General features: G+C 46.2%; 1 protein-coding gene across 1 annotated transcript in view; it reads left to right on the top strand.

Moving 5' to 3' along the window:
* The window catches only part of DSCAM (DS cell adhesion molecule), a 667,301-nt gene that overhangs the window by 587,052 nt on the left and 68,131 nt on the right, over positions 1-12,118 (top strand). Inside the window, exon 21 of the mRNA XM_031684569.2 lies at positions 2,704-2,837. Coding sequence (XP_031540429.2) covers positions 2,704-2,837 — 134 coding nt within the window. The remainder of the gene's footprint in view (positions 1-2,703; positions 2,838-12,118) is intronic.

Below are 12,118 nucleotides of genomic sequence, written 5' to 3'. Positions count from 1 at the left end.
GATCTGAGGTGATCAAGGCAAGTTAATGGAAATAATCAACTAAAGAAAGATTCACTGCATCGTACAGTGACCGAGAGGTGTAAACATTCTATTTTAACTTAAAACATATAAATACATGTCTATTATGTAATCATTGGCTAATCGAATGCCCCAGGCTCATTTCTTTAGTTTCGGGTGAAGAGATTAGAGTTCTGTGTTGTCTTTCGTTCCTTGAACTGTATTCATCCTGGACCATCTGCAACTTCAGCTTTAAGTTGCTCGACAGCGGAGTAAAAGCATATAGTCGCCGGCCGATAACCTGTCTTTTTAACTTTCCTGTTTGCCTTGGTTTTTTGCCACATGTCCTGTTCTTCTCACTGGTCCTGAAGCTTCTTTTATTCTAACTAAGCTTTAGAAAGCTTTTCCAAAAAAGTCCCATCAGTTGTCAGAAAAACAGCTCTCTTTTGTGCTCATATTTTATTGGTTCCAGTAAATTACAATTGTCGTAAACAGGGTGCAAACGACATGACTGCGTCTTGTTGAGCAACTAGCCAAGGGATTGCTGCCAAGTCCGTGGGGGTCCCAGGCCGAGGGAGTGCCCAGCCTGGTGGACTGCAGCTGGGTGCTTGCATTACAGCAGAGACGGACTGTGCGGCCAAGCTGGGCATCCATTAGGGTGGAAATAGGAAGCAAATGTCTGATCTACAACGTGGACTTCAGGGGGCGCCCGTGTGGCTCTGAACCAGGGTGTGGACATCTTGGCAGCTGCCCTCACCTGTAGGAAACTTGGCATAAACGCCCAGCATATTCGGGACACTGGTACCTTGTTCCCAAGGACCTTTTTGTCCAACCTTCCCCTCTTAGGTGTGTTCCCTTTTCTTGAGCTTCTGCTGTTGGTGGGTGGGACTGGCCAAAAACTGATCCCAAGATTCTAGCTGTTCAAAGGATGACTGTGTCCAGCCCGAGTTAGCTCTCACCAGAGCTGTCAGTCTTGTCGCTTTGACCTAGAAGAGTCAAGGGCACGATTATAAGACACAACTTCAACTCCAAAAATATTTACTGTGAAGTTATGTTGTTGTTGGAGCAGGAAGAGACTCAAAGCTTCCTCCAGGGCTCACGAGGGACTCGTACTGGTTTGAATTTGAAGGTCTCCGTCAAGCAGAGAGCCTCTCTTCACGCGCAGTTAGAGCAGTGAGGGACCAAGCAAGGACCTCGGTGCTCCCCTCATGGCAGGTTCAACACTCTTCCCCTTTATCCTGCCTTCTCTCCCCCTCACCCCATCCTGCCTCTTCTTTCTTGTTGGAAAACAAGAGGATGGGGCGAGGGGCACTTCAGTTCAATCTCACTTCCCAAATTATGCTTAGTATTGTTCACACCCTCTTCTGTATTCTTAGATGATTTAAAGAGGGGACTTTCTGCAGATCTTTCATGTAAAACCTATTCTCATAACAAGTGGTTCTGTGCCTCTCCTGGGCCACATGGCGCTGGGCATGGAAGGGTGGTCCCTGAAGACTGAGGTAACTGCCCCCGTTCCTCTCTGACTCAGGAGGCAAGATGTGCCACCGCAGCCCGTCCAAAGCCAAACACTGCAGCACAATCCAGAATGACCCAGAAGCTAAATTCTTCCCTCTTCAGAGGCAGGAAGTCACCAGGGACCGAAAAGGGCAGAGGAGGCTCCCAGGAAGACGGGGACTTGAACTGACTGTATTAGTTCTGTTAAAGAAACCGTTATTCCTGACGCTTGTCAAAGGACAGAAAGGCAGGCTGTTTTCAGGGGAACTGGTGTGGCCGGTGTGGACACAGCCACAGCGGGGTTTTGAACAGGGGCGAGAAAGGGGGCTCAGCTCTGAATACAGCAGGTGAAGGTGGGGATTTATAGCCAAGGAGCGAAGGGGAGGGAGTGGGGTCACGGGGTGAGCAGCGACTAAGAGGAAACTCAGGGATGAGCGCCATTCTGGCTGCATAGACCCAACAGGGCCTTTGCAGAAGGCGGGCGAGGACGATCAGCTATTACCTGGGGGTGGGGGAGAATGAAGACTTTGATCAGGTAACAAAGGTGATCCGATACCGTGGGGGTTCTGGCTAAACTGATTAAGCAGGATTCTTGCTAAGATGAGCTCTTACAGGACAGGCCTGAGGAGTGGGGTCAGTGGAGCTCATGGGTCACTGGTCCAAGAGACAGTGTCAGGTCCCAGGGAGGCTGTAGCAAAGGAGGGTAGACTGGGGGACTTCAAGGACAGGAGTGTATTGTCTCACGGTTCTGGAGGTGAGAAGTCCAAGATCCAGGTGTCAGCAGGGTTACTTCCTGTTGAGGGCCGTGAGGGAGGCTCTGTCCCCAGGCCTCTCTCGTTGGCATGTAGACCGTCATCTTCTCCCTGGGTCTTCACATGGTCTTCCCTTTACACGTGGCTTTGTGTCCACCTTTCCCTTTTGGGTAGGACACCAGCCATCCTGGGCCAGGGCTCACCCTAGTGACCGCAGGCTAACTGGGTCAGTCATCCCTGCAAAGATTCTGTCTCCAAATAAGACCACATTCCGAGGCCGTAGGGTTAGGGCTTCAGCACGTGGGTTTTGAGGGGACACAGTTCAGCCTGCCCCACCGACTCCTGAAGAGCTGAGCAGGAGGAGTGGGGGTGCAGGGGGTGCATGGGTGCTGCCGGGGGGTGGGCCTGGCCCCCGGGGGGGGGCACTCCATTTCGGGGACTAAACGCACGGCCCTTCCAGTTCCAGGTCCTCCCGCGGGAGTCAAGGCGGCCGCGGCCTCGGCCTCCATGGTCTTCGTGTCCTGGCTCCCCCCGCTCAAGCTGAACGGCGTCATCCGGAAGTACACGGTGTTCTGCTCCCACCCCTACCCCACAGTAAGTCCGCAAAGCCAGGGGCCTCTCGAGCATCTCCCGGAAACCAGCTGGGGGGCCCATGTGGGGCATTCTCCCTCCTCTCTCTCCCACCCACTTGGGTCTTACCTGGGGTTTTATTTCCCCGTCTGTCGTCTCCCCACACAACTCAATGTCCTCATTAACGCCTCCTTTGAAAATACATGTCTGAGTCCTTCTAAGGGGCACAGTCGTCTGCAATTACTGTTTATCTGGTGAGCTCCTGCAAAACTGCCAGCCGGCTTATCAAAATCAAAGCCCAGAGGCCTTGATAGTCAGTGGACAACACCTACTGATGCGGCTCTTGGAATCGTCGTTAAGGGGCTTCAGGCCTCCCCCGCCGCCCTCCCTCTGCTCCCCCCGCCCCCCACCCCCCAGCTTCCCTCCCTGCCCACCCCCGACTGGGCCAGCGCGCAGGCCCGCCCCTGCTGTGGGACAAGTGGGGAACTTTAACAAGAGTCTGTGGCCCTGAATTCACTGTGAAGGAATTAAAAGTCAGAGCACTCCATATTTCACATTATGGTATTGATTACCATGAATTTTATTCCCGCTGAAGAATACTTACAGAGCTTAACTGTTACTTAAACAAAACAAAACAAAACAAAAAAGCAGAGGGGGAGCAGGTGTGTGACTCCCAGGGGTCCTCATCTGCTCAGAAAGATCATGTTGTAAGTTCTGCTGCTTTAGGTCAACAGCAGCTCCGCCGGCACTGAAGGAGAGCCTTCGGTGTAGCGTGCTCAGGGTCGGCTGGGCGTCAGAACTTCCGTGTGAGTTTCTTATTTGGTTTCAAACGTGCTATTAAGAGCCTTCCAGAAACAAAGTGATGCAAGCAGGCCAACCAGAGAAGGTGGGAAATAACCCCATTTCTCCCTCACTGACGTCTTACAACCACCGGCAGGTGTGTCTGTGCTGCCTTTGGACCGTATTGAGAAAAAAAAAAAAAAGCCAAAAACCCACTGTGAGCTGGAAATGTGATTATCACGAGGTGCCCGGATGTCCTGGGTTAAGCTTTGCACGGAGGGTCCAGAGCCCTGGAGCTGCCCCAGTAACATGAAGTGAACCAGAGCCAGGGCTACGCCATCCCCAGAGCTGCGCTGCTATCCACCTACTGCAAACAGCGTTCAAGAGCACAAGGCCTATTTTTAAATAGAGCTCATTTTTCAGAGCAGTTTTAGGCTGACAGCAAAACTGAGTGTGAGGCACAGAGGTTTCTCATACGAGACCTGTTTTTAAAATAAAACAACAGCATTCCAGGTGAAGATCAGAGAGAACTGACACGCTTCTCTTCAGAGGCGAATCCTTGAAAAATCCCACCTACTATTCTGTGTTTTCACATGGAATGAATAATAAACTATAACTTGCTGGAAAAGGTTTCTTTTTTCCCCCATCTTTAGTTTTTGTAATTTAATTTTAAGTCAGAAAACCGGATGCCATCAAGTTTTCAGAGGCCCCGACCTGGCTGCCTGTGTATCACAAGGAACACCAGAGGGCAGCCCTAGCTCTGTGCATTTTTCTTGCTCATATATCTGATTTTTTCCCCTCTGAAATGAATTCATAGCTGAATGTAGAACATGGACCGATAAATTAGGACACAGCACACTCTATCATTTAATCTTCTTTATCAGAGTCCCTGAGCTAAAGTCCTTGCTGATGTAAATTTTCTCTCAAGAGCCTCAGTCCATCCTCCTCCTTGTGAAAGAACCTTGTTAAAAGACACAGGTTCTTTTCTCTACTATGTAAATACATCATCTGATTGTAAGCATTGGTTTCATGGTGTTCCCTCAGTTCAGCTTAGTAAATAAAGGCTTTAGAGTTGGAAACTGTGTTGACAGATGTCAACTGAAATGAAATGCACAACCTAAAAGCTGAGCGTTGCGTTTTGTTCGGTGGGCTTTCTGAGGACTTGAGCCCTGGAGGCGGCCTCTCAGATGGCGCAGCTCCAAAGAGGCAGAAGAGGAGCCAGGACATATAGGAGTTTTTGCAACAAAGACCAGGTAGTCAAAAGATTACTGGTTAAAGAAAACCAGGCCTCTCAACTTAAGGAATTTTCTGCTTTTCTCTGTATGGGAAGGTGCACAGGTCTGGACTCACTGAAACCACTCCTTTGATGTGCATCTTAGCTGTCCAGGGCCAGTGTCCTGTTCTCTCCCATCCTGAGTGCCCTCAGGGGCACCACTGGGGGCGGTCGCAGAGGCCGGGCTGCCTGCCTGTCTCCATCCTGAGTTCCCTCCGCTCACTGTCAGGGGTGGTGGTAGCAGCGGATGACTTGGTGACCACAGCATCCTTTGTTTACCGATATGACTGCAGTGTTTTTCATTCACACAACAAGGAACTATAAATTTATCTCAAGACTGGCTGTCTGAAAGTCATGCTTGGTAAACATTAATCTCATTGTGAGGGGCCAGTAAATGCAACAAAACATCAACCTGCACCCAATCAGAGCAAAATCTCAAAATATGTTTGATTCAGGAACTCATCCACGTAATTTTTGGACTGTGGCTATTAATATACAGTGGTTTGAATGATCAGTTCATACTGTGTGATAAGCATTGGAAATCCAAATAAGTGAGCTAACCTTGTGAGGACCCAGGTAGAAAGTATAGCCAATCTGGATTCCCTCTTTAATGACCCTCCCCGCAGAGTAGCAACAGACTGAAGAATGTTACATAGCACATAAGCACTAGGTTATAGAAACTGTCTATTTCCCACTGCTAAGCTGGTGGGCATAGGATTGAGAAATGTGAAATTAGATAGAACAAACTTCTCATTAATGAAGACTGAAAATCAGAAGGCCTTTAAATTGTGCCAACAAGCTGTGACCCACATCAGGGATTCTAGTTTTAGATGAAAAGCTCATCCAGTTTCTGCACAGAGTAGGGCTCAGGAGATGTTGCTGAATGAGCCAGTGAGACTTGTGGCAACTAACTCTCCACAGCGCAGCCACAACTTAGCACTCAGCAAGGCTTCTGGGAAGCCAGAAAAGGGACGTTCACCAGGTCCAGACAACATTCAGGCCAAGGCAGCAGGTGTGGGCTTCCCTCCCGGGCCTCCCAAGACTGCATTTCATAGTGCCACAGGGAGGCTGAGGAGGAGAGGAGGTGGCTGCAGAGAACCAGAAATGGTCAGGAACCTCCAGTCAAAAAACAGTGCCGGAACAGACCAGGCAAGGCTTTCTAACCTGACCGTCTGTAGCTCTGATGACGGCATCGTGCTGGTTGTCCCTCAGCAGTCACCAGGGACCTTCGGGTTGTGAAACTGTATTACCTCTTGAGAATGTTCTTCCTATTTCAAGTTTTAGCACAGCATATTTAGTGTTATATTTATTTGTTTTTAAATGTTTTCCTTAGCTTCCATTATCTTTTTATTCTTTCTCTTTTGTTGCTCCCTCTCCCTCGATATCTCACTCTTAAATGTAGGCATTTTTCAATACTCTTCATTTAACCTCTTTTCATATTCTTTAGTATCACCATGAGTAACTGAATCTATTCTCATAACTTAACTCTCACCTGAAATTAATGGGTTCAAAATGTTTCTCTCTAACCCTGATAAGCTTAGAGAACCAATCAGTTCTCTATTTCCAGCTTCCTACCATCCATGTCTTCTTGGAGACCCCACCACATCCAGCATGTCCAGAACCAAATTCATTCTTGCCCCTCTTCTCTTTCTGTTTCCCAGCTAAGCTAATTTTCTAACAAGATCCTTTGCCCTCTGACCAGAAGCCTTAGATTACCTTTGATTCCTCTTCTCCCTTTCCACTTGTTGTCTGATACCAGACACTGTTACCAGATCATTTCTTCATTTACACACAAATCTATGTAGAGCACTACTCTGTGCCAAGGGCTGAGCCAGATTCTGAGGTGTATCAGTCAGGAGAAGCTGAGTTATGCTGCATAACAAACATACCAAAAAAAAATCTCTGTGATTTACACCAACATACAGCTTTCTTTTTCTTTCACATTTATGTCCATTGAGAGTTGGTGGTAGCTCTGTCCCATGTTATTCTCACTCAAGAAAAAAAAAAACCATGCAAGTTTTATGGCAGAGAGAAAGAAGTCTCTGGAGGGTCTGACATAGGCATTAAATGCTCCAGCACAAATCAGTGGCCAGAATTCATTGCACAGCCTCACCCAACCAAAAGGGAACCAGGAAGGACAGTCTAATACATACCCAGAAGACAGGCAAACGAGAATTTTTGGAAAATAGCTGTAACAACAACCACAGAACTGCAATGACAAAGGATAGAGTGTCTTTCTTTGAAGAGTTCTTGGTTCTAAGGAGGGCAGAAAATACCAGAGATTGTCACCATTCTGTGTGATGTGGCAGGTACAATAGTACAGGATGACACAGGAGCCAGGCAAGGGAGGTGTGACTCAAACAGTCAGGTCAGAGGCTGTTACTGAGGACATGTACACAGCCCCGGCTTGTAGGAGGGGAAGAATTTTACCTGATGAAAGGGTTTTATGACCAGAGGAAATAACATCTGCAAAGTGACATTGTGTTATGCGGATGCTTTCTCTGCAACGTCTTTTTAATCCTCTCCCTTCCTTTCACTCCCACCGCAATTGCCTTGGTTCAAGTCCTCACCTGGGAAACCGAAACTAGAGCAGAAGCCTTTCCACTACGATCCCAACTCCCATCTGCGGTTTCCATCGCTGTCATTGATTACTCTTCCACATTCTGTATCCAATCATGTCTTTCCTCTGTGCGGACTTCTTGGATGATTTCTCCGTTTTTACCTAAAAATGATCAAAATTCTCAAGATGAGTTGTACACATTTCCACAACTCAGCTCCGTCTCCTGTCCAGTCTCATATTCTACTCACCTTCCTCTCTCCAGAATCTGAGCCATGCATGTCTGTGTGTGTGTGTGTGTGTGTGTGTGTGTGTGTGTGTGAGTGTGGTGGGGGGGGTGCATGGGTATCGGGTCCTCCTCATCTTTTCCCTCTCATCTTCCCACGTAGAAATGTTTATTCTTAAGGCCCAACTTAAATGCTACATCATTTACTCCAGCATTTCTGAGCACCTGCCATATTCTAGGCACTGCGCGCTAAACGCTTTCTGCCTGTGGTTTCCAAACTTGTCTTTCCGTGACTCACAACAGGATCACACCCCAGGACACCCATACAACAAAAGCTTTGTAAACAAATCTTACACTTACCACACATGATGCACTCTGATGTTTCTGTTCTATTAGATATTTTTTTCTCTTCTTGTATTTTTTAAAATGATTGTCAGGCCCACTCAACTGCTTCTAGGGCCCACATGTATAAAAATACTGTTTCTCATCAGTGAGTCTGATGGTTAATTGCGCAGGCAGGGTTGTTAATATTCTCTTCACTGCACTGGTACTGAAATGGAGATCGTGCAGTCTGGCCAGGGCCACACAGCTCAGCAAGGTAAAGACGGTCTGCAACCCACAGGGGTCTGAGCTCAGGATCTAGACCCCCATCCCAACAGCCTACCGCCTTCCCCGGGGAAGCTGGCTCCATCTCACCTCCGGGATCCCCAGCAACCTCTCTTTGATGTAACCATTACATCCTGCATCACTGTTAGGTGGGGATATTGGTTTCCTGTAGTGGCTTGCCAGTTTCCTAAGTACAGGAACCACAGTTCGTCGCTGCTATACCCTGGGGAATCCTGGTATTCTGCTGAAAGAGTGGATGTTCAGCAAATGCTGTGTTGAGTCAGATTTTATGGATGATGGCTGTGAGTCATCCAGTAGAGGTCAAGTTGTCTAATGAAATGGCTGCTTAATAAGGCAGGAAAAGTGTGTTATTTATTTTGGGAGACTTCCCACCGGAAGGATTTCACTAAAATGCTTTTGAGTCACTGACATGGAACTTCTTCCACGGTTCCAGCTCAATGACCTATTGCTGGACCTCTTTTTTTTTTTTTTCTGTAACGGCAAAGCAGAAAATATAGAAATGCCAAAAGTCACCCAAAGAATGCACAGTCATATTCCACTTACATGTATGCAATTAATTACGTGTCAGCACATCTTAGCTGAGCACCTCGAGGTGGCTGGCATATCTCAGGCCCTCTCTGCTCTTGTGAGTAACCAGATTTTATCCTAGCACTCAGCGTCATATGGCTGGGAGAAACTAGACAAGTGTCCTTGAGACATACCTGCTCCTAAGCCTATGAACGCTAACCCTAGTTCTATAAAAATTCTAGGGAAGTATATTCTTGAAGCTTCCCTAGAAATACTACAGTTTATCATGGCCAGTTCTGATGAAATATGTTCTAAATCTGTTTTAAATTTTTTATGTTGCAGTTTGCATCCACTTAGATTCCAGCTTTTTCGGGGAGTCAGGGGAAGTACATGTTACTTTTTATAATCTGGTTCTTTAAAAGTGGCCCTCCTTCCCCCCTTCCCTATCCTCAGTGACCTGGCCAATAACTGACTGCTCAGTATTTCTGTTAAGTCCATATTTTAATTTTGTAAAAATCATTCATCGGGGGTCATTCTGTTTCACTGGGCATCAGGTGAAGCTATCCAGTTGCTATAATTGGTGAAAATCAGGTGACTCATGCTAAGGTTGGGAGAGAGCTTAGCCTTTAAAATCCTGAGCCCAATTTTGTATTTTATTGAACAAAGGGAAGCAGAAACATGTCCTCAGATGGAATTTCTGTACAGAAACAAGCCCTGATACTCATTTCAGGCCCAGTCTCACAAGATCGTCTGCCCAGTTTTGTACTGCAAATTGCCAGTACGTGTTCTGGCTTTGCGCTGCCATCCATTCGGACTGGACGACCAGTGTGGCTTCTCCACTGCTGCTAACTGCCTCCCAAGTAGCCACAGATTAAAATGTCCTTTTGATCAACTAGCTTTTGGAGCTTTTGAAAGATTCCAGCTTTGAAAACATCTTATCTTTTTGACTTGGCCTGATACAGACATGCAGTACTAGTTAAGGAAATAAACAGCTTCAAATCTTTTTAAATTAAGACTTAATGGAATGGCTGTTTTTTCCCCAAAACGGTATATTATGCCTATATTATGTTTGTTACTAAGAAACGCCTATCTCACAATTTTTCTTTCACGTGAGAAGTTACGTAATGCTACACTGGTCCTTTTGTGCAAAATTTGTTGAATAGGTGACAGCAGCCAAGTTAGTTAATACAGCACTTTTACAGAGAGAGGATTTGCATGGCAGATGGCATGACAAGGCAGAAAGGATGAGCCAAACTGTAGTAAATGGAGGTAATTTTGTTAGAAAGAGACTGGAAATGTAAGCAGCCTGTGACGTGCGTGAGTCTGGCTAATTGGACGATGCCTGATTGTAAACAGTAACACGGAGAAGCTAGTTTCTTTCGTATCTTTGCTGGAGATCAACTTTAATTCACTTGCGAAACATTATAACAATAGTTTTTATATTTGGAAGGCCAAAAAATAAAATATTTTGTGTTTGGGAGTCTTTTTCAAAAGTAGCCCGTAGCATGACCGCTGCAGCGATCTCGGTGCAGTGCAGAGGAAACCACCGAGAGGAGGAATCACGCAGCTCTGATGCTCTCTCTGTGGGCGCTGGCACCTTGCTCTGTCCCGTCAGGAAGACCCTTGTGCTACGCTGTCTCCTTCTAGAGGCAAAAGTAGTGAAATCCAATGGAAAGCAGATCAAAATGCATTATACACGGAAATTTTAAAAAGAAGCAGATCTCAAACTGATCCAGCTAACTGCTTGTTCGTAACCCGGGCTGTTTCTCCTCCACTGACCGGGAAGCTTGATGTGGTCTGAAGGTGTCGTTGCCCTGTGATGAAGGGAGCTAGCATTTTGTTTATTCTGCTTTAGGGGAGTTTTTTTTTTTTTTTTAATCACTGCTGCTAACGTTCCATCCTCAAAATCAGAGCATTCGATTTTTTTTTAAATTGAAGGTTAATAATTAGATTTTAAAGCTTTTTAAAGCACCATATTTCTTTAATAGAATCAGTTTTTCATTAAAAAGTTAATTGAAATGTTTTTAAAGTGGAATTCCTTTTATGTCTGTCAGAAGCGTTGGATAATTTGATCTGAGAAGGCTGTGACTCCATAGTCATTCTCTACGCACTTTTCTCTGTTGTATTCAAACAATTTCTAGGTCCTTATTAAACTCACTAACACAACAGACATTTCCTCAGTTCACTCCAGTGGGTTAGTGGGTCCCAACCCTGTAACGGTCTGACCTGGGATCCCCGGGCGGTAAGTGGAGGAAGGGGTGAGGCAAAGCCCACTCAGACAGCCTGGACCATCCATCAGGGGAGAGACGGCAAGAGCAGGCAGAACCATCATCCGAAGTGGAGTAAAGATAAGGACCACAAAGGATGGATGAACAAAGGCCACATGTGACACCTGACTGAGGGAATTAAATCCAAGGCTTTCCAAGTTCATGCACATAGTGTAAGGGATTTGGAGGAGGATTCAGCCATTATTGGGTACACATCCAGTTTTGGAGAAATTACTAAAGAGCATTTCAAGGAGCTCATTGTGGCCAACTTTATCTTATTTACTAGTTAAAAAGTGTCTTAGATGTAAGGAAAAATGATGCATCAGCACCACAAGACAAGAAGAATTCTGGAGTCAAAGTAGGTATGGAAGACACTGCTCCCAGGCTTTTCATGGGCTGACATTGAAGCACGAGGATGAGACAAACCTTCCAGGCAACCTTAAATTCTTTTGAGGAGGATTCTGTCGAGTTCCTTAGAAATGCACGACTCCGCCCACCAGACCTAAAGCGGTAACAGGAAAGGCAGGGCACGGGGAACGCGTGTGTCTGGCGTGGGTGTCACAAGGGGTATGCCGTTAGCTGCAGTCTCCACTCCGGGTCCACTTTTAGGGAGGAAAACATGTCAGAAACTTTGTTAAAACTTGCTGGAATATTTAAAAAAAATCAAATGCCTGAAGTTTCCATTTATTTTCCTATGGACTCAAATATGAGTCCATGTCCTTGACTATGACAGGGAAGGGAATTGAAATAATTTTATTTCTAGATTTTAGTAGGAGTTTGTCAGCTGCTGTATTTTAATTAACCCTCCATTTGTCAGCCATGATCATATCTTGTTCCTTGTGGGGGAGAAACTTACCTTATAATCTATACACTGACATTAAACTCAATAGATGTCTGTGAATTCAGACGCAACTACTTGTGAGCTTTTGCTATTACTAGGCATGGTGTTAAGAGCTTTAGCATGGAGAGGGTAGAGCTCAGTGGTGGAGCGCAGGCTTAGCATGCGTGAGGTCCTGGGTTCAATCCCCAGTACCTCCATTAATAAACAAACAAACAAACAAACAAAAC

This window comes from Vicugna pacos, chromosome 1, assembly GCF_048564905.1.
Source record: "Vicugna pacos chromosome 1, VicPac4, whole genome shotgun sequence".
Lineage (NCBI taxonomy): Eukaryota > Metazoa > Chordata > Mammalia > Artiodactyla > Camelidae > Vicugna > Vicugna pacos.
This window is presented reverse-complemented; position numbering and strand designations above follow the sequence as displayed.